Below are 23,557 nucleotides of genomic sequence, written 5' to 3' on the forward strand. Positions count from 1 at the left end.
TTTTTAACGCACGATTAAAAAAAAAAAAGACAAAAAAAGGCACATATCATTTCAGGCGCTTGACGGCACCCGTAGTTCGAGGAAAAGTCTGGTGAACTGAAAGATGGAGAATGAAAAGCGACTTTTGAACAGCAAGTTCACTTTCAAAAAGATGCCAGATGGTTCGCTGGACAAGACTGAAGTTATTTACATGTACCATCGATTTGAAATGAATTACCATCGAAGTACGTCGAGTCTCAAATACCAGAGAGATGTTCTCCCCCCCTCGTCAAAAGCAGACAACGCTGTAGCAGCTTGCAAAAAAGGACGAGTCAAATCAAACTTCATTTGTTAAGCGCTTTTCTTACAAAATAAGAGATGCAACGCAAAGCGCTTTACATAAAACTCAATAATGCCCCCCCGCACAGACACGCGCACAGACGGGTGCACGCACACTGCGATTCGGACGAGTTTATGGCTGAGGATCCAGGTGAGGAAACGGCTGAGTTACTCCTGTTACATGTGCACTTTATTTGTTTGAAATTTAGTTTTTGTATCCCCCTGTTTTGATCCCACTAAGGAGAAGGGGATATTTTTTGAGCCTTTTATTTTCCTCCATATGAGGTTAGACATAATTACATGGAAAATTTAACTGACCAATGCACTTCTTGTACAATGTTTGTAATGCATATGGTTCATTGTTTTACATTGAGCTGCTTAAAAAAACAAGGAATCTTAAGTTAGTCTTTACAAGTGTAAAGTTGGGGACTACATTGTTTATTGTTTTTTATACATTTATACATTGTTTATTTTTGTATAATTTATTTTTGTATAATAACATACCTTTGATAATGTATGAATCATCACTCACACAAAAAAAAAAAAAAATTGTATTTACTCTTGGGGGCCCCCTAGTGGTCACGGGGGCCCTAAGCAGCCGCTTAGTTTGCTTATGCCTTGGGCCGGCTCTGCGTGTGCATATACGGTATGTGTGTGTGCTTCACCTTTACTCTTAGAGGCCTGAGTCTCGGCCTCTTTCGGGGTTCGGAAGCGTAGCGGTTCACTCAGAGGGCTCGTCCCAGACATGCTGATGGACTGGACGTGCACGATGTAGTCCGTCTCCTCTTCCAAGTCCCATAATGCACAGGAGCGTGTGGTTGTGTTGACTTCCTGGATGAATCGCAGCATGCGCACATCTTTCTTCTGTCGGAGCGGGACACAGAGATGAGTTATCGAGAGTTAAAATCTGATAGATGAGGATAAGAACTTGTGTGTGTCGCCAGTGAGCAGTGTTTCATTTATCCATCATCGAGGTGAAACTCGAGACATTGTGAGTTTAACTTTTCTCCTATCCATCATCTCGTTGGTATCTCGACCAGGACGACAAATACGCACGAGTGTTTGTTTATTTGCATTTGCGTGTAAAGTGTGTGACTCACCTGCTGCGTGATGGCAAAGCCAATGACGGGGTCTCCCTCGGGGATGTCCCATGACACGATGGCAGAGTTGGCCTTCACCTCCCTGATGGTCACATTGACAGGAGGCAGCAGGCTATCTGCACACACACACAAGCAGTCGGTCGGTGTCGGCGGCTGCTGCAACGTCCCGCGGCACGGCCCGCAGCCAAATTGAGAAGTGTGAATAAATGGCTCGGCTGGAGCCATTTTTATGAGGTGGGATTTATGATGGCGTACAGGACTGGAGAACGATTCCTCGGTCTCAGCTGCACAATGTGAGGCGGGGAAGAGTCAGTGTTTTTGGGGAGGATGATAAATCTCTCCGTTCATAATATCAAAACATACATTTGAAGTGATTTAGAAGATAATTTCCCAAAGCCTTTTGGGACTCCAGCTTAGAAGTTAAAATGTATCGAGCCACAAGTAACCACTAGGAATGGGCGATATTTTACCGTTCACGATATACCGTCAAAAAAATTCCCCACGGTAATAATTTGTCATCTTGCGGTAAAAACGATAAATTCCCTTTCCGTTTTTGTGTAAAACCGGATTTATGGTTCTGCGTTAAATCGACGCACATCGTACGTGAAGGAAGGAAGGAAGGAAATGACCCAGAAAGAAAGAAAGATATGAGCCTGAAAGAAAGAAAGAAAGAAAGAAAGAAAGAAAGAAAGAAAGAAAGAAAGAAAGAAAGAAAGAAAGAAAGAAAGAAAGAAAGAAAGAAAGAAATGAGCCTGAAAGAAAGAAAGAAATGAGCCTGAAAGAAAGAAAGAAATGAGCCTGAAAGAAAGAAAGAAAGAAAGAAAGAAAGAAAGAAATGAGTCTGAAAGAAAGAAAGAAAGAAAGAAAGAAAGAAAGAAAGAAAGAAAGAAAGAAAGAAATGAGCCTGAAAGAAAGAAAGAAATGAGCCTGAAAGAAAGAAAGATATGAGCCTGAAAGAAAGAAAGAAAGAAAGAAAGAAAGATATGAGCCTGAAAGAAAGAAAGAAAGAAAGAAAGAAAGATATGAGCCTGAAAGAAAGAAAGAAAGAAAGAAAGAAAGAAAGAAAGAAAGATATGAGCCTGAAAGAAAGAAAGATATGAGCCTGAAAGAAAGAAAGAAATGAGCCTGAAAGAAAGAAAGATATGAGCCTGAAAGAAAGAAAGAAAGAAAGAAAGAAAGATATGAGCCTGAAAGAAAGAAAGAAAGAAAGAAAGAAAGAAAGAAAGAAAGAAAGATATGAGCCTGAAAGAAAGAAAGAAAGAAAGAAAGAAAGAAATGAGCCTGAAAGAAAGAAAGAAAGAAAGAAAGAAAGAAAGAAAGAAAGAAAGAAAGAAAGAAAGAAAGAAAGAAAGAAAGAAAGAAAGAAAGAAAGAAAGAAAGAAAGAAGAAAAAGGTGGAGTTGAATTGGTATTTTTTTTATCGTCATTTTTATCGTTATCGGGATAAATGCAAGATATTATCGTGATACATTTTTTAGTCCATACCGCCCATCCCTAGTAACCACATGCTCAAGCCTGCTGATGTTGATCGTCTGACATTTACCTTGAAGATTATGGTACAAAATTGTTTCATGACTTTCATTATTTTGTCTTTTGACTTGAGTTTGTGTTTTGAGATTTGGCAGTAAGATCTGATTCCCGCTCAGGATGACTTCTATTGTTGATTTCTATTAGGTGTCATCCTCCTCCATTTCCCTGCATTCAGGTAAAGGTAACCGTAACAGTATTCGAGCAGCTCCTAGATGAAGTTCACGGACGAATGGATGAGCAAATAGAGCGTAAGTGGATATATTTTTATAAGATTCCTCTATTATGGCCAGCAAGAGCTTTCTGTTTGAACTGGTGGACCTGGATCACTTTACTGTTTGTGTGTTTTTCTGTTTGACTGAATGTTAGTGAAGCAAAGAAAATATTCTTTTGTTTGCTATGTCAGCCTCTTCAGCCTCTAGGACCAAACATTACTGGTGCTAACCTTCTTAACCAGACTTTCTACTTTACATGCACTTAAATCTGTCTCATAGTCCAGCTGTGTAGGTGGTGTGTAGATGGACATCTCCAGTTTTGGGCTGGATTCCACTGAACTATTAGTTTGCAGGGTATGTTGTTGAAAGAGGTGATCACTGCTGCAGAATGGAGAGAAATAATCTCCACACATTAGAGAAAACTGCTGTTTTCAAGCACCCCTCACTGTTGTTAAAGGGGACCTATTATGAAAAACAGGTTTTCTCTTGCTTTAACATATATAAAGTGGTCTCTCCTCAGCCTGCCAACTCAGAGAAGGAGGAAAGCAACCAAATTCTGCAGTGTCTGTACAGCCGTCCGGATGAGCCGTCCAGTGTGATGTGGATCTACGAGCCGTTCAGATTCTGCTCCCGTCGTTACGTAACCAAAATGCAATTTGCATAGGTTGACCTCCGATGCGTGAAACCACGCCCACAACTAACTCTGCCGGCCGGAGCTTCCGCCATTTTTTCGTAGCGGTGTATCGCGTCATTCAGGCAGCCAATCAGCACAGTGCCTCATTATCATAGCCCCGCCCACTCAGAATCCTGCATAGATAATGAGGTAAGAGAATGGGAAGATAAAGGTCCTGTTTACACATGGCCGGGTATTTACAAAAACGGATATTTCCCCCTCTACGTTTTGAAAAATTCCATCGTTTACACGAGATCGTTTTCAAAATCTCTTCGTTTACACGGATCCGCATAAATACGCTGTTAACGTCATGCCAGCCAATCAGAATCCTGGAAAAAACATCAACAAATGACACGTGTAACTTCCAGGCTGATTTGTGGTTCCGCGTTACACCAACGCAGAGCCTACGGCTCTGCGTTGGTGGGTACGCGGAGACGCACACCGTACGGCGCGCATCGGCGCGTACCCTACGCCGTAAGCTCTGCATCGATTTAACGCGGGACGATAATTCAGGCTTTACTTTCAAGACGGAACGAGAGTCTTTCGTTTGGAGTGACAGAGAAGTGGAGTTACTTTTAAGTGTGACTTTAGAATATAAAACAGGTAAAATACAAGAAAATATTGACGGTGGCCAAACTAATTGTAAACACAGGTCGCACACATGACGCTGGTGACGTTTCTGTTGCATAATGTGACGTTCTGAAGCCTAAATCTCCGTTTTCCTCTGTTTAGACGCAAACGTGAAAACGGAGTTTTTGAAAATCTCCACTTTGGCCGGAGTTTTCAGAAATTATCGTTTTTGGTGACTTTGAGCTTCGTTTTCGTGTAAACGAACGGCCAAAACGCATGAAAACGCCTCAGTTTTTGCTCCGTGTAAACGGGGCCAAAGACATGGCTCAGAGGCTGAATTTCTAATTTATTTAGCAAAAACAATCAAAAGCTTGTTTTTAAGACTTTCAAGGCCTGTTTAAAATAGGTATTAGATGCCATAATAGGTCCCCTTTAAATGCAGGAGCGGACATGTCATGTATGAGAGTACATTTCTTGGAAGTTGGAATATAAGTTATTTGGAAAGTAAAGTAATAAGCCAATGATGTACTCCTTGGACTCTGCATATAAACATTTACCTGTCAGAATAGAACCTGCTCTGGTTGGTTCTGCACCCTCCCTTTCTCTTCTGTGCATGTTGCAGGCCAGAGCTTGAGGAGCTGCATGCTGCCCTGTAGTCCCCCCCTCTGACCACCTCAGTGTCTGCTGTCTACATCTGCTTATATAGTCTTCTCTGTAGTGCACCAGCTAACCATGTATCACTAATATTTACATTAAACTCTTAGTTCTCTCCTGCTAATGTATGATTAATACTAATATATCTTGTCTTTTGTACCTTTGACGGTGTGTCTGTGTCTCTCTCTCTTTTCCTGCTCTACCCATCTACCCTTCTGCAGGAGGGTTCCCCCTTATGATCCAGGTCCTGCACAAGGTTTCTTCCCTCCTAAAGAGGAATTACCTGCCAGTGTTTATGTAATAATTGCTCGGGGGTCATGTTCTGGGTCTCTGGAAAGCGCCTAGAGACAACTTATGTTGTAATAGACGGTATATTAATAAAATTGAATTGTACTTTGCATCTAGTAGTAAGCTGAATATTCCAGATTTGTGTTGGAGACTCTGAGGTACCTACAGAAACTGTAAATACTACGGTTCAGATGGTTGAATAGTATAACTTGGTGAGCCCATTATACAAAAACAACAGTGAAAGAGCAATTAACTGATAGGTCGATACTTCCTCAAGGTTTGTGGGGGTTCAGTATAAATGATAAATAAATACCAAGTCCACTGGAGAATATTTGACTGCTGAGATCCAGAATAAATCACTGGAACTGATGGAATTGGCTAAAGAATCAATTGGACTAGAGCCTTTGGATTTTGATATGGTCATGTGGACTTAAAGGAGGTTTTCACATTCAAATCTTAGGTTTCAGTGTGTGTTTCGAGACTAGGGTGCTGTAATTTAAAAGTATACGAATTTCAAACAATTTAAATGGTTTCAAGCAAACAAAACAACAGTTTAATGTTCCTAAATTGAATGTCTTAAAGTAATTGTCAGGTACTGCTGGTGTCTGCATGACACATCTGTCTTATAACAAAACATAAAGACGTTACTGTAATTAAACTCAAACATTCTTCTGCCTTGTTTTAGATATTTGATCACGCAAGTGCAATAAAATGACAAACGCATCTTCAAAATACCTCCAACTGCTCTGTGTGTGTGTGTGTGTGTGTGTGTGTGTGTGTGTGTGTGTGTGTGTGTGTGTGTGTGTGTGTGTGTGTGTGTGTGTGTGTGTGTGTGTGTGTGTGTGTGTGTGTGTGTGTGTGTGTGTGTGTGTGTGTGTGTGTGTGTGTGTGTGGTTTTTCCAGCTCGGTATCATGTTTCAAACAAACCTCTAGTTTAATTAACATCACGCAACACAAGAGCTGAGAGGATTCATTCATTTAATTCAAGTGTTAGCTTAGTTTTTTAATTACACATGTTGAATTTGCGTGTGTATGTAAGCATATATTAAATTCTATGTTTACAGTTTGTGCAGCAATGATTCTCATTAATTACTGGGCAGACAATAATGACCTAAATCTACTGTATGTTCAGTGTGTGTGCTCTCTTAGAGAACATAGAGGACTGAATCCTTACCCGACCACTGGCAGATATTGAGACAGAGACACCAAATCAACTAGTCAATGAGTTACTGGCTGGTCAAAGCTCCCTTGGCCTGTGACGGGTCGAACCTCTCAGCCGGTGCTTGCAGGTCTCTGGTGAACACACTTGAAAAACTGCACTGCAAAGTATCTTCTGTGTTCGGTGCTCCCTCTCCGCCTGCTGCTGACGTTTTGATGAACGACCCGACTAACAGCAGATGACAGTATGGAGACCTGGTGCATCTCTTCATCAGTGTGGGCGGCGGTGGGGGGGGATCGGATGTTTGAAGTGGGTTTGCTTCTGTTTGCTGTCTGCTGTTTACCTGTTTAGCCTCGGAGACACGCGTCTCACTCTTAGCTTCAGGGTGCGCGTTCATTTCTGTGACTCTGACACTGGAGCTTTGCTCAAACACGCTAAGATGCTCCTCAGACTTCTCCCAAAAGAGCCGTGGTTACAACGAGGTCTGATTCGCACCACCATGGCTGCCATCACTTAATCTTTTCCATTATGAATTGATCAATCGATGGATCTGTTCATGGGTCAATGACGAATAAGGATTTTCAACAGGTCAATTTTAAAATAATAAAAAAAAGAACATCTATTGCAGTAGTTCAAACATTAAGAATGTTGTGTACATAAATTCATATAACATTTTTAAATTAAGTGATTTCAGAGTTTTTTGTCAAGATGAATTGGCACTAGCCTTAAAAAAAGTCATGTGGTGCAAACATGATTCATATTAAAATAAATCAATTTCTTTAACATCTTGACAAGTTTTCCGTATTATACAAAAATGGTTGTTTTTTTAATGGTCGCGCCACATGATATTTCATAAAATGGACATCAGTCAAACTTTGTTTGTATATTATGATGGAAATATAAATACAAATGTGTTGCAATCTTACACACTACAAGACACTTCAGAAATCATGCCAGATAGGGCAGAAGATTGATTTAAAAACATTTAGAGTGATTTCAAAAAAAGTTTCAAAACAAGAGTCATGGTCGGACGGTCGCACCACAAGACATTTTGACGCTTAAAACAACAACAAAATCCCAAATAACTAGTATTTTTTGTAAGATTCAAGTGAGTCCATATGTGGGACAGGTAGGTCATATATATATGGTATTTTTTTATCCATTTAAACCTTTTTTGAATTAAAAAAAAGTCTGTTTTTCAGAAAATATAGGCATCACGTCATTGACCCTCATACATTCAAATGTTATTAGGCCACTTGGAATCACTTAAACCTGAATACTTTATTGTAATGAATTTAACTCGACAAAGCTCCTGCAGTCTCGTAACTCATGAACAACTACAAAACTGCCACTTCATAAGACTAAATCAGAAGAAAATTAAAGCCCTCAAAGAAAATAAAAAAGAGAAGCGTATGAATGGAACAAAAAATGTTTAAGAAATAAATGATGACAAGAAAATTGCATGAGACAGAGACGAGCTGGAGCTAAATGCCTTTTGTTATGTCTCCTTAGCTCTTCCAATGTCCTTATGTTCGCTACTTGTGGTAACTTTTTGTCTTTGTCTCCTTTTTTCTGAGGCACAAAGAGGGGGTAGGGGGTGGGAGGTGGTTGCGGGCTGTGATGGTGGTCCTCACACATCCACATGACATGAGAGTCAGCCCTACTGAAACCCCAGACAGATGTCTTCATCAACTCTCCAGCTCCCAGTCCGCCTCCTTCTGAGAGACAAGGGGTGACTTTGAGCAGAGACGGATGTCTCTGGTGAGTGTGTGTGTGTGTGTGTGTGTGTGTGTGTGTGTGTGTGTGTGTGTGTGTGTGTGTGTGTGTCTTTGTTTTTCACAGTGATGATCAGAGTGACAGCTTGTAGTTCGTCCCACGCTGAGCCGTGTGGACGGTGACAGCTCTTTAATGGCCCCCTTTCATTAGAGAACTTACTGAGACAACGCACATGTGATTTTCAAAGGGTGGACCATCACAGGGAGGAAGCCGAGTTTCTGTTTCTGAACTCACACTTATTTATACAAACTCTCTGTGAACAGCTTGTTGTTGTTTTGTGAACATGTCTGCGGAGCTCAGAGAAACAGGACAGGGTCATACTAAGAAGGCAGGAGTTGGGTCGATGGGCAAACACTGCAGAAGGTTTTGAGAACTGACTCGTAGGACATTGTAAAGTTACACATATTAACATGCCAGATAATAGATACTAGGGCTGTTCGATTTTGCCCAAAATTAAAATCTCGATTTTTTTCTCTCAAAATCCGATTTTCGATTACGATTACAATTATTTTGTGAATTGACAAAAGGCAAAGAAATGATTTCAAATATGCTGTTTTTTTATTGAACATTTGCCCCATTGGGCTTTAAGTGCAAACTTTGCTCTTATTAAACAAAAAATGAATGAATAAAGTGCAAAACTCTGTAAAATAAGTTGAAAAAAAGTTTTAAAAAATATAATAAAATATAAAGTTTTATCTCTGAAAAAAAAAATCAGCAAATCAGCACTTGCAAACATACAGTAAGTTATATTTCCAATTAAATAAAACAAGACATTTTCTAATTAAACTAAACTGGGTCTTTGCATGCTAAATAATAATGGTGCCCGGTGGCATGTTACAACGCCCCCTCCTACACTAAAGAGCCTCTCCGATGGGGCACTTGTCGCAGGTATTGAGAGGTATTTCCATCAATCATTAACATGGTATCAATCATTAATATGTGTGCAGACAAGGTTTAAAAAAAAAAAAAAAGTGAAAAATCGATTTTACGATTTTCACGTTTTAACATCGTTCTAATTACATAATCGCGATTACGATTTAAAATCGATTAATCGAACAGCCCTAATAGATACTTTATCTAAATAACAAATAGGTGTACGTTAATTGGAAAAATGTAAATGCTTTATAAACAGAATGCTAAATCAGTTCAGCCCGAGCCCATCTGCAGGTGGTTGGACTGCAGCCTCGTCTCAGCCGGCTCTACATGCTTTATTTATTCCTACAGAGAAGGAAAAATAATCCACAAATCTGACGGGCAACTGTGAAACGAAACCACGGACAGACGCAGCCACCTTCGTGGCAGTGGTAACTCCACCCATAATTACAGCTGCAGTGTATTACACCATGCACAGAAATGACACACATGATTGATAATTGCTATTTCATTTATCTACAATCACACTGGAATAAGAATAATTTGTTTTCATGACCTTACAATGAGGTTTTAATGTTCAATGAGGCTTATTTTTCTTTTCTTTTTCAATCTATTTATTAATTTATTTTCATATTTTCTTCATTATAATGATTATACATGACTGTCTCAGAAAATTAGAATATTGTGATAGAGTTCTTTATTTTCTGTAATGCAATTAAAAAAACAAAAATATCATACATTCTGGATTCATTACAAATCAACTGAAATATTGCAAGCCTTTTATTATTTTAATATTGCTGATTATGGCTTACAGTTTAAGATTAAGATTCCCAGAATATTCTAATTTTTTGAGATAGGATATTTGAGTTTTCTTAAACTGTAAGCCATGATCAGCAATATTAAAATAATAAAAAGCTTGCAATATTTCAGTTGATTTGTAATGAATCCAAAATGTATGACATTTTTGCATTACAGAAAATAAAGGACTTTATCACAATATTCTAATTTTCTGAGACAGTCCTGTAGTAATGATAGTAACTACATAAATTGGTTGCAATTTACAATTTGTTCCACTAGATGTCACTGCATCCAGTAAAGCTGATATTTGAACTCGCAGCTTGCAGATTTATTGACAAGTAAAGCAGTCTTGTTTTTTTCTAAATGATACGGCACACTTTGTTAGACTGGAATCGTGACAAAGTTGTAATGAAATCCAATCTTAATCATTCTGGACAACTGTTAATGTAATCCTTCTTGTGTATGACATCATCACCATGGTTGAACATCTCCGCCGCGGAGCTGCAGCCTCTTAACATCAGTGTCAAACTCAGACAGCCACGTTCTCAAGATTAAAAAGCTGCAAAATCAGTCTTGACACCACGCTGGGAGATTTTGTCAGAGCTGATGATCAACGAGCTTCACCTGAAATTACCAACACATTATAAGCTGTTTGAGGAGAGATGTTTGATATCAGAGGAGGCTCTTGCTGAGCTTTGGGTCAGTCTGAGAATAACAAACCCCTTTTGATGTTAAAATGGGAGAAACACCTGCTGTTTACGATAATATTTTCAGCTTTGTGCTGACTCATGACATGCTGTCATAGTCCTGGACAGAGTTATTTTAGTAATGCCAAATTTGAGCTTCTTTTACAAATCAATAAACCTGCTGCGAAAAAAGCCTTTAAATGAACTGTTTGAATAGTAACTCTATGAGTGAGCCCCGTTTAGACGAGCTATACTTGTAATCCCAGTGAAGCTGTGATTCAGTCGGAACAGTCTTCCAGGCTCCATGACGAGACACAGATTTGTGGCACCTATTTGCTCTGCAATCATTAGAAAAGTGTTTGTTGCGGTCGGGGCCTTCGGCTGGTTCTGCTCCCCAGGACCCTAATTAGTTAGTCTATGAACTAAAGTAAAAAAAACTGCCGGTTAGTTACATCCTGTTACCTAACGATTTAAAGGCAAGCTCAGACCTCGGGTGTTTGTTCTCCTCTTTGAACCATTCGGAGCATCATGTGGTGCAACAAATTTACAACTTAAATTCATTCTGCAGCCTCTAGGAAGTAGGAATGGGCAATATTTTACTGTTCACGATATACCGTCAAAAAAATTCCTCAGCATAAGAATTTGTCATCTCGCGGTAAAAACGATAAATTCCCGTTGATGACGTTTTTGTGTAAAGATGATTTATGGTTCTGTGTTAAATCCACGCACAACGTACGTGTGCGGGAAGGAAGGAAGGAAGGAAGGAAGGAAGGAAGGAAGGAAGAAAGGAAGGAAGGAAGGAAGGAAGGAAGGAAGGAAGGAAGGAAGGAAGGAAGGAAGGAAGGAAGGAAGGAAGGAAGGAAGGAAGGAAGGAAGGAAGGAAGGAAGGAAGGGAGAAAAGAGGAAGGGAAGAAGGAAGGAGAGAGCAGGAGGAAAGAAGGAAGGAAGGGAAAAAAGAAGGAAGGAAGGAAGGAAGGAAGGAAGGAAGGAAGGAAGGAAGGAAGGGGGAGAAGGAAGGGAGAAAACAAGGAAAGGAGGAAGGAAGGGAGAAAAGAGGAAGGGAAGAAGGAAGGAGAGAGCAGGAGGAAAGAAAGAAGGAAGGAAGGAAATGAGCCTGAAAGAAAGAAAGAAAGAAAGAAAGAAAGAAAGAAAGAAAGAAAGAAAGAAAGAAAGAAAGAAAGAAAGAAAGAAAGAAAGAAAGAAAGAAAGAAAGAAAGAAAGAAAGAAAGAAAGAAAGAAAGAAAGAAAGAAAGAAGGATAAATTCCCGTTGATGACGTTTTTGTGTAACAAACATGTCGGATCTGAGAGCGAGATAGATTTATAGTTGAAAAGGTGGAGTTGAATTGGTATTTTTTTTTATCCTCATTTTTATCGTTATCGGGATAAATGCCAGAAATTATCATGATACATTTTTTAGTCCATACCGCCCATCCCTACTAGAAAGTAAACATTTGGTCCATATGGGAGCTGTAACGGCAGCAGCTGGGGTCATGACAGGAACATCATCATGGCAGGATGAAATCCCTCTCTCCGTCAGGGCATGTGAACCTACAGGGGGAATTGACCGTAGAAATAGCCCCAACCGGCAGCACAGTGGGGTTTGAAGTGCTGTTTTCTCCTGCTGGCGCTTTATGAGGCTTGAGAACTGCAGACCGCCACCCCGCAACGCTCTCTGCACATCTGGCAGGGAGGCCAGCTCCCCGTCCTCACCAGGAAACGTGCCACGATGGAGCCATCAGGACACGGAGCTGATCTGGAGTAAGTCTCAGCGTGCAAACCCGTCCTTGTGTGTACACACAGACCCCAGCGCACACATTCACATTCACAGGGTGGTGTGGAGAGGTGAAGGTGTTTAAGTCTCATTTAGCAGCTGAAACATCTGGTGAATAATTTAGAGGTGCGATCTAGCACACGTAGCAGCATGTCAGCAGTAAGTAGGAATGGGCGGTATGGACTAAAAAATGTATCACGATAATTTCTGGCATTTATCCCGATAATGATAAAAATGGCGATAAAAAAAATACCAATTCAACTCCACTTTTGTAACTATAAATCTATCACCACATTCAGTCTTTGGAGCCCCCAAAACACTGCTCTAAAAGATACTAAATACTACTAAACTACAGCAATTAAATTGAATTAATGAAAACCAATTAAATTAGTACACCTGTACTGCAAAACTGGAATGACTCAGATCCGCCATGTTTGTTACACAAAAACCTCATCAACGGGAATTTATCTTTCTTTCTTTCTTTCTTTCTTTCTTTCTTTCTTTCTTTCTTTCTTTCTTTCTTTCTTTCTTTCTTTCTTTCTTTCTTTCTTTCTTTCTTTCTTTCTTTCTTTCTTTCTTTCTTTCATTCTTTCTTTCTTCCCTCCCTCCCTCCCTCCTTCCCTCCCTCTTTCTTTCTTTCTTTCTTTCTTTCTTTCTTTCTTTCTTTCTTTCTTTCTTTCTTTCTTTCTTTCTTTCTTTCTTTCTTTCTTTCTTTCTTTCTTTCTTTCTTTCTTTCTGGCTCATTTCCTTCCTTCCTCCCTCCCTCCCTCCCTCCCTCTTTCTTTCTTTCTTTCTTTCTTTCTTTCTTTCTTTCTTTCTTTCTTTCTTTCTTTCTTTCTTTCTTTCTTTCTTTCTTTCTTTCTTTCTTTCTTTCTTTCTTTCTTTCTTTCTTTCTTTCTTTCTTCCTCCCTCCCTCCTCTCTTCCTTCCTTCCTTCCTTCCTTCCTTCCTTCCTTCCTTCCTTCCTTCCTTCCTTCCTTCCTTCCTTCCTTCCTTCCTTCCTTCCTTCCTTCCTTCCTTCCTTCCTTCCTTCCTTCCTTCCTTCACGTACGTTGTGCATCGATTTAACGCAGAACCATAAATCAGTTTTACACAAAAACGTCATCAACGGGAATTTATCGTTTTTACCGCGAGATGACAAATTCTTACCGTGGGGAATTTTTTTGACGATATATCGTGAACAGTAAAATATCGCCCATTCCTAATGGGAAGCTGCTTCTGTGTCACGTCCTTTCCACGTGACCCCTCAAAACACCACACAAACCACAAACTGAACGTTCCCTGTGGACTTCCTCTTTATTTGCTTCATACTTCTGCCAGGAGCTTTTGGATGCGTAACCGCCACCTCCGCGTCGGAGGAAATCCACCTCGTTCATTTCCTCGTATTCTTTGTTTTCCGCACCTATATTCTGACTGTTTTAGACTCCTGATGTGAAGCCTCCCCCTCACACACACACGCACCATATATCTGTTTTGTCTCCTCTTCCTTTCATCTCCGTCTGTCTCTCTAACGCTCCTCGCCGTATTTCTGTACTACACCGGGGAGTTTTTGGCAGCCTTGTGTGTAAAAGCCTATAACTGACACTTCAATGAGAATCTGGATGCAGCGAAGGAAACAGTCGGCGCAAACAGGAGACGATAGCCTTGCTGTGACTTAATATATACTATTCTGCTATTGATTGGCTCATGCCTCTCGAGCGTTGGCTGCTTTTAGAGGAAGGACTGTTTTAGTTTGGAATAAAGTAGCACCGTCTGATATCAGCTTCATTTAGGATGCTTTTTTAAACGGACCCTCTTTGCACTTTTGTTATTCTGTATTGAATGGTTATCCAAGATGAATACATGTCCTAGAGAGACTGTACGTCCTCTGTGGACCGGTGTGTTTGCCTCTCTACACAGCTAAGCATGTCAAATAATCAGACCTAAGGGTCTTTTTTTTTTTTTTGTCCCTTTGTCAAGAAATGAGTTATTTACACTTGGGAAATGAATTTTTCCAACCCCAATGGCCACAAGCGCACTGGAAAGGGGAGGGTGGGTTTGCAAAACGGCATCTTTCCATTCGATGGAACACACACACATTACATGAACGGGCACAAACACACACACACTCGTATTTCTCTAATTAAATGTCAAAAAGCAGGGTATGAAAATCAATGTGGCATTGTGTACGGGGAGAATGTAAGCTAGCTAAGTCAAAGAGGAGGCACCGGATCGCCATGAGGCTGATTATTTGACAAGCCCACTGCTAATGAAATCTACTCTGGAATCAGAATCCCCCGCCCCTCCATCACTCAAACTCAGGCAGGGAAAGCAATGTGAGATAGAGCTGATAACACCAAAGAATCTTGTAGCTTTATATAAGGTTATGAATGTGATATTAGTGGATCATAATATACGTTCAGCCTTCCTTGTTGGACTTATTGCAGCTCTGTAGATGAGTAGAAAGACCTACGGCAAGTTTTGAACTCCAGCGCAAACCTCTCAGCCTGTTACCATTATTACATGCCATTACCTTTGTGTCTGATCTCTTCTGAAGTGTGGGCTTTTCTCCCGTGTATCCCCCCGGCTGCCTCGATTAACGCTGCGACTCTGACCTGACCATCCAGCAGGGTCTTTAATGATTTTGCATTTTTATTTCCTTTCACCACTCCCTTTTCATTCTTCCGGGTAGACGGCCACCTTATTCCTACTGAAAAAAGACTTTCCCCTCCGACTGTCTCCAAGTGCTCACTTAAAAGTATTAAGTGGACTTACGTGCGTGTTAACGCAAACATGAATAACATTGATCCTGGCTTATCTGTGTCGGACCCAGCGTCGGAAACTGAGCCAAACTTTTGCAGGAGGGAGAGGTGTGTGTCTGTGCGAAGGTAACTGTTACCCCCCTCTCCAACCACCCAACTGATCAGTGGCATCAATTCAGTTAAAGCTAAGGTATGGCAAGGTTACGAGTCACAGAACTTAACTAGAGTATCAATCAACATGCCCAGCAAATACTCATCACAGAAGTCTGCTATGTAGTTTATCTGTGTGGTCAAGAAAATTGGAACTTTTTCAAATGCAGTCTCGCTCACTGCAAAAACTCAAAATCTTACCAGGAATATTTGTCTTATTTCTAGTTAAAATGTCACATTTTTAGTCATTTTTAGCCTCATTACACTTAAAACAAGAGTCATCCCCAGAAAAATAACTTATTTGACCATTTTCACCTGTTTCAAGTAAATTTTCAATTGAAATAAGTAGAAAAATCTGCCAGCGGGACAAGATTTATCTTGTTCTACTTATTTTAAGTGAAAATCTACTTGAAACAGGTAAAAATTGTTGTTTTTTGAGTTTTTGAGTCTTGTCTTAAATGTAATGAGATTTCTTTTACTAAAAATTAGACATTTTACTAGAAATAAGACAAATATTCTTGTTAAGATTTTGAGGTTTTGCAGTGTAATAACTTGTGAAATCGATCATGTTGTTCTGATTTGCATTTGTAGTTATTTTATATGTATTAAATAATAGAATAATCAATACAAATAGACAGAGTAATTCCATAAATGTATTTAAAAAAACAAACATTTACATTTTCCCCTGAAGCCAAGGTGTGGCGGCTGCCATACCTTGCCATACCCAATTGACGCCCCTGCAACTGATCCTCTGGGGCTCCACCTGTACTGCAGACTGCTCAAATGTAAAACACACCATCTGTGCTGCCACGCATTATACAAAGAATCTGTGCCAAATAAAAATAGAATTTTAATGCTCTGCTGAGTGTCTGGGGATGGAGAAATATCAGTCTTCTGCTGCGTACGGTCAATTCCCACTCGTCATTCTGACTTAAACAACAGAGCAACAGTCGTGAGTGAGGAGTGGTATGTGCTTTAAAACCAGGGGCATAATCATGATCTCAGAAACTATCATTACAGATGATGTGCCCTTGCATTTTGTTTCAGAGCAAGTTAACCCTTGTACTGTCTTTGGGTCAAAATGACCTAATTCTCCTTCCTAATTCTCCTCCCTCATACATTCCTTCCTTCCTTCCTTCCTTCCTTCCTTCCTTCCTTCCTTCCTTCTTTTCTCCCCTCATACATTCGTTCCTTCGTTCCTTCCTTCCTTCCTTCCTTCCTTCCTTCCTTCCTTCCTTCCTTCCTTCCTTCCTTCCTTCCTTCCTTCCTTCCTTCCTTCCTTCCTTCCTTCCTTCTTTCCTCCCTCCCTTCTTTCCTTCCTTCTTTTTTCCCTTCCTTCCTTCCTTCCTTCCTTCCTTCCTTCCTTCCTTCCTTCCTTCCTCCCTTCTTTCCTTCCTTCCTTCCTTCCTTCCTTCCTTCCTTCCTTCCTTCCTTCCTTCCTTCCTTCCTTCCTTCCTTCCTTCCTTCCTTCCTTCCTTCCTTCCTCCCTCCCTCCCTCCCTCCCTCCCTCCCTCCCTCCCTCCCTCCCTCCCTTCCTTCCTTCCTTCCTTCCTTCCTTCCTTCCTTCCTTCCTTCCTTCCTTCCTTCCTTCCTTCCTTCCTTCCTTCCTTCCTTCCTTCCTTCTTTCCTCCCTTCTTCCCTTCCTCCTTCCTTGACCTGAAGACAGCACAAGGGTTAAATCATATTAATTTCTGCCTAGAGCAGTTGTGTTATCTACAAAAACTCTGCTCTGGGGGTAAAATACAACCTGAGACAAACACCGGGGCCCAACGGAGCAGCAGAGGTTCAGCCCAAAACCAACACTGCCAGAACTGAAAGTAAAACCTCTCGTCGTGCTTTTAACTTGTATTTAACTTTGTCTTGGAAAACCATAATGATGCAATCACACTTCATAGGAAGGATTTTGGCTGACAAATGTATTCAGTGGAGTCACATCTGGAGGTTAATGTCCTGACTCACGTGTGGTCAGACCCTCATAATCACAGTAGCTCAGGTTTGGAAAGTGAAAGGGGGAAATTGGGGTCATACAGTGAAAAATGTGAACACTTAAAAAAAAAGAAAAGATTCATTATTTTTAATAGGATTTATCCACTACATATGTGTCTGCCCTTGGAGACGCTGGCGGAGGAAATTGCCTTGAACAGCATAGTTCATTGGGGAGACGAACTCCTGAGGAGGCGTCCGACTGCACGGAAGTGCGGGGGACGACGCTGCACAGAGATTACATCTCTTGACTGGCCTCCAATACAAAATGAGATGAAATAAAATTGGGTAGAATGGTGGCTTAGTGGTGAGCACTGATGCCTCACGAATGGTTCGAGTCCCGGCCCCGGGAGGAGTCTTCATGTGTGGAGTTTGCATGTTCTCGCTGTGCTTGCGTGGCTTTTTCCGGGTACTCTGGTTTCCTCTCACAGTCCAAAAACATGTACGTTAGGCTGATTGACGAGTTTAAATTATCCATAGGTGTGTGTGTGTGGTTTTTTTCTTTAAATATGTGGCCCTGCGATGGACTGGCGACCCGTCCAGGGTTTACCCCTGGCGCTTGCCTGTAATGAGCTGGGATCGGCTCCAGCAGACCCCCGTGACCCTGCAAAGGATAAAACGGGTATAGAAAATGGATGGATGGATAAATTACTTTAATCAATTAAAAATGTAATGTGTATGGACCAATAAGGGAGCACAAATATTTATGTTTATATGACACCAGTATCTATTCTATTCTATTCTATTCAATTCAATTTTTCAAACTTGTATAGCATCTAATACAACAGATGTTGTCTCTAGACCAGGGGTCGGCAACCCACGGCTCTAGAGCCGCATGCGGCTCTTTAGCGCCGCCCTGGTGGCTCCTAGAGCTTTTTCAAAAATGTTTGACCTTTTTTTCCTTTTTTTTCTTCTTTTTTCCTTTTTTTCTTTTTATTTCTTTTTTCTTATTTTCCTTTTTTCTTTTTTCTTCTCTTTTTCCATTTTTCTAATTTTTTTCTTCCTTTTTCCTTTCCTTTTTAATCTCGGCATTTTGACTTTTTTCTCAACATTTCAACTTTTTTCTCGAAATTTTGACTTTTTTCTCAAGATTGTACTTCAACATTAATCTTGACATTTCGATTTTTGTCTCGAAATATCAACTTTTTGCTCGACATTTTGACTTTTTTTTCGACATTTTGACTTTTTTCTCAACATTTCAAATTTTTTCTTGAAATTTTGACTTTTTTCTCGACATTTCGACTTTTTGCTCGAGATTGTACTTCAACATTAGTCTCGACATTTCGACTATTTCCTCAACATTTCGACTTTTTTCATGAAATTTTGACTATTTCCTCAACATTTCGACTTTTTTCTCAACATTTTGACTTTTTTCTCCAAGTGCATAATGAAAAAAACATCTTCCGCCAGTTATAACTAATATAGATACATGCAGCATGTGCTGCCTTCATTCTGAGGCTTATACAAGACTTTTCATTTTTTGCGGCTCCAGACATATTTGTTTTTTGTGTTTTTGGTCCAATAAGGCTCTTTCAACATTTTGGGTTGCCGACCTCTGGTCTAATACAACAGATGTTGTCTCTAGACGCTTTCCAGAGACCCAGAACATGACCCCCGAGCAATTATTACATAAACAATGGCAGGTAAAAACTCCCCTATTCTATTCGATTCGATTCTATTCTATTCTATTCTATTCTATTCTATTCTATTCTATTCTATTCTATTCTATTCTATTCTATTCTACTGGATTAATGGCCGGCTACGGGGTGGTTGGAAGCCCACATATGGACTTGGGTGTGTGGGGCTGTTTGTAAGTAAACGGCAGATGCTTTATGTTCTAATTGATGAGCGTCCGCTGCGTGAAGGTTGGAGCTCATGTTTACATTCATGCCATTAAGTCCCTCCAAATGGCGGTCCAGACCCTCCTCCACCGATGACAGCACATTCAGAAACCGTACTGGACAGAAGACCGGCTGTGTCGGAGACCTGCAGAAGCCTTTTCAGGTCGTTGGCATCGCCCCCCTCTTCCTCCGCCATTATGGTGCCAGTCTGTCCTCTAATCCCTGCTTCGCCCTCTTTTCATCAACAAAATGAAGATAAGAAGACGACTGATCCCTCAATTCAAATGCAACCATGATCAAATGAAATGTCCCAATTAAAGCTGCCGGGAAAAAAAAACAATTTCTGATGAAAAGAGATTAAAATCTAAGTGGTTTTCTTTGTGGTTCTAGCTCCTGCTGTTTGGTCCTTATCATATTTTTTCCACCAGATCAAAAAGCATTCTTACATTTGATCCCTTGATGAACCTCAGTGTGAACATTTTTAACTTTTCATGCCATCCATTTTCTTTGGTTTATAATTTTGTTATTGCTCAGTAGATTTTATATTTCATGTCAAATATTATATTCATGTCTGAATATTAGTCCTCATCTTTCTGCACTTATTAGTGCACTTGCAAATAGGGTTGCCACCTTTCAGAAATAGAAATAAGGAACACCTGATTTCAGCAGCGCAGGAGCCAAAAAAAAGCCCCAAAACTTCTAAACTGAATAAAAATGTGTTTATTTTATATGAAAAAACAAAATGCTTTGATTTAAAGTTTAAAGTGCTTTAATAGCATTGAACTTGCATGACTGTACAGACAGACAACCATACTAGCAACTGAAATATCCTCCTATGCTGTGTACGTCCACATCAGCCCAGATGTAATATAGCCTACAGGTGAAGAATATGGTGTAAAAGTTAATTTATTTCAATAATTCAACTAGAATATGGTGTAAAAGTAAATTTATTTCAATAATTCAACTAGAATATGGTGTAAAAGTTAACTTATTTCAATAATTCAACTAGAATATGGTGTAAAAGTTAATTTATTTCAATAATTCAACTAGAATATGGTGTAAAAGTTAATTTATTTCAATAATTCAACTAGAATATGGTGTAAAAGTTAATTTATTTCAATAATTCAACTAGAATATGGTGTAAAAGTTAATTTATTTCAATAATTCAACTAGAATATGGTGTAAAAGTTAATTTATTTCAATAATTCAACTAGAATATGGTGTAAAGGTTAATTTATTTCAATAATTCAACTAGATTATGGTGTAAAAGTTAACTTATTTCAATAATTCAACTAGAATATGGTGTAAAGGTTAATTTATTTCAATAATTCAACTAGATTATGGTGTAAAAGTTAACTTATTTCAATAATTCAACTAGAATATGGTGTAAAAGTTAATTTATTTCAATAATTCAACTAGAATTTGGTGTAAAAGTTAACTTATTTCAATAATTCAACTAGAATATGGTGTAAAAGTTAATGAAAATACGGTACAAATCGTGTCCCGTATTAGTTCAATACGGGACGCAACATTTTTTTCTCAAATAAAGGACAATTCCGTATTTTACGGGACGGGTGGCAACCCTACTTGCAAATGTAGCCAGTAAGTTTTTCTCTAGCTGCGGTTGGTGGACCACGTGTTTGGAACAAGTGAGGGACCGCGGTAGAAGGCTGCAGGTTGTAGTTTGTTCTCTTGTCCGGCGTCACCGGACTGGTTGAAGGGACCAGCCTCCAGGACCAGCCAGCCATGGGGGTGGCAAAGTCTAAACCAAGTATTCTCCGTCGTTTTATATTTCACCTGAGGTGTGGTTGGTGTTAACCACCCGAGGATCAGTCGGTGCAGACCCATGAGATCCGATCAGTAGTGATGTTCGATACCACCGATTTCCTTTTCCAATCTGATATTGAGTAAAATTCAGGCTGGTATTGGCGATACCAATTTGATACCGATACATTGTGCAAATACACCTATGTTTCCGGTAATTCTAAAAAAAGTGTGTATTTCAGATAGCTTAAAGATAAAAGACATCAGAGTCACTTATTTAGCTATTTATTTTAAAGTCAGAAGTATACTGAGGTAGTGGACTCATTCACAATATAGCTGAGCTATAACAAAAAGTTATAGTATAGAGTGTTTGAAAAAGCTGTTTCCATCACTAAAAACAGATCCTGATCAAAATAATAAAACCATTAAAAGAAATAAGCGAATAATAACCAAAGATAAGAACTACTATAAAAATGAAAATAAAAAAAGTAGTTCCTACCAGCAGCGTGTTATTTAGACAAAATCTGAATAGTTTAGTTACTTTCCACCGTATTCCTGTTAATGATATACATTACCACAAATGACTGGAGTATCAAAAGTATCAATATTTTTGAGAATTGATTTAAGACAGGGGTCAGCAACCCGCGGCTCTAGAGCCGCATGGGGCTCTTTAGCGCCACCCTAGTGGCTCCTGGAGAGTTTTCAAAAATGTTTGACCTTTTTTTGTCTTCTTTTCTTTTTTTTCTTTTTTTTCTTTTTTTCTCTTTTTCTCCTTTTTTTCTTCTTTTTTTCTTTTTTCTTTTTTTTCTTCTTTCTTTTACTTTTTTTCTTTTTTCTTCTTTTTTCCTTTTTCCTTTTTTTCTTCCTATTTCCTTTCCTTTTTAATCTCGACATTTCGACTTTTTCTCGTAATTTTGAATTTTTCCTCAACATTTCGACTTCTCGACATTTCGACTTTTTTCTCAACATTTTGACTTTTTTCTCGAGATTGTACTTCAACATTAATCTCGACATTTCGACTTTTTTCTCGACATTTCGACTTTTTTCTCGACATTTCAAATTTTTTTCTCGACATTTCGACTTTCTCGAACTGCATAATGAAAAAAAAATCTTCCTCCAGTTCTAACTAATATAGAAACATGCAGCATGTGTTGCCTTCATTCTAAGGCTGATACAAGACTTTTCATTTTTTGCAGCTCCAGACATATTTGTTTTTTGTGTTTTTGGTCCAATATGGGTTGCCGACCCCTGATTTAAGAGCATACAGATCTGGTATGGGAAGTATCCATATTTCAGTATTGATCTGCACATCACTACCAAGCAGCTCTTCCTTCCAGTGTTTGAACACACAGTCAGACCTTCTTTGAACAAGAACTCTGACAAGTGCCATCTCTCCCTTCATCTGCTGCTTGCAAGGTCACTGGTGAACTCTCAAAGAAATAAAAGAGGCTTTATGAAAGCGGAGAGTGACATATGGCAACCAGAGGAGGAAGCAGCAGCCTCTTGACTCAGCTCGACCGCCGCTCGGATGCAACTCCTGTCACTGATTAAAATGTGACAGGGTGAAAAGAGCAGCGCGAGTGGCAAAATGCAAAATCCCACAACTCAACAAGAAATACAAGTCTGACAAACGTAGACATATGTTTGTTCAAATCCAACTTCATCTTTGTATTCTGTGAGGTTTCCCACAACACACTGCTGTTTTGTTTAAAACAGCGTTTCTACGTGAATTTCAGGGAAATCCTCCACATACAGTAAGTGAAGATAACCACAAAATCCTCTGCTGCTGTGTACAAATAACTGCTGCATGATTTAATATTTGTCTTTCAAAATTGATAAATGCGACAGTACATATTAGCGAGTAGAAAATACGGCACTGCTCCAGACAGCCAGTGAGTCAGAAGGACACCGTTTATTAAACCGAGGGTGAAACCGTCGCCACTCATCCTGCAACTCACCAGCTTCACACAGACCGATGAGCCACGTCTTCATCTGTGGCTCATTTGGCTGCTATCATGATAGGATACTCCTAATGTCAAACTATGGAATACATATTCCCATTTAGCAAAAAAATGCTTCTCTGTACAAGGTTTTAAAGGATGTCTGAAACACCACTTCATTTTTGTTTTGTAAATGGAACTGCTCCGGCATAAGTAATGGGTGTGCTGAAAAATTTATCGTCTTGTGTTATCTCTTTGAAATTATTTTTTGTTTGTGTTCAATTGGTTTGTTATTTACCGTATTTTCTGGACTATAAGCCGCACCTGCATATAAGCCGCATCTGCTCTATTTAAAAAAAAAAAAGATATGCAAGCCGCAGATATTTATGTTGTTAGATTAGATATTTACTACATGTACAGAAGGATTTTGAACTGTAAATGATGTACATGTTTGTACCTAAATAGATCCTTTCCTAACAGTGTCTTTTAACACGGCAGCAACTTTTTATCTATTTATCTGTTTGAAATCTGCTTCTACCTACTTCTATCTGCTAAAGAAGAAGTAGCGTTTTCTTCTTTGCATTTATTTTGTCTTAGTTTTGATTCTAATTCCGGTTAGAGCGCCCCGAGTGGTGGAAGAAAAATCCACAGAATAGCCGCACCTTTGTATAAGCTGCATGGTTCAAAACCTATGAAAAAAGTAGCGGCTTATAGTCCAGAAAATACGGTAG

The 23,557-nt window shown here is 39.5% G+C and overlaps 1 protein-coding gene across 2 annotated transcripts in view; it reads right to left on the minus strand.

The window, feature by feature from the left end:
- Positions 1-23,557, minus strand: part of fndc5a (fibronectin type III domain containing 5a) — a 50,491-nt gene that overhangs the window by 17,100 nt on the left and 9,834 nt on the right. For both annotated transcript variants that reach the window (XM_061743555.1, XM_061743556.1), the window contains exons 2-3: positions 1,419-1,534; positions 984-1,182 (exon numbers count right to left, since the gene is read on the minus strand). In XM_061743555.1, coding sequence (XP_061599539.1) covers positions 984-1,182; positions 1,419-1,534 — 315 coding nt within the window. The remainder of the gene's footprint in view (positions 1-983; positions 1,183-1,418; positions 1,535-23,557) is intronic.

Source organism: Cololabis saira, chromosome 16, assembly GCF_033807715.1.
Source record: "Cololabis saira isolate AMF1-May2022 chromosome 16, fColSai1.1, whole genome shotgun sequence".
Classification (NCBI taxonomy): domain Eukaryota; kingdom Metazoa; phylum Chordata; class Actinopteri; order Beloniformes; family Belonidae; genus Cololabis; species Cololabis saira.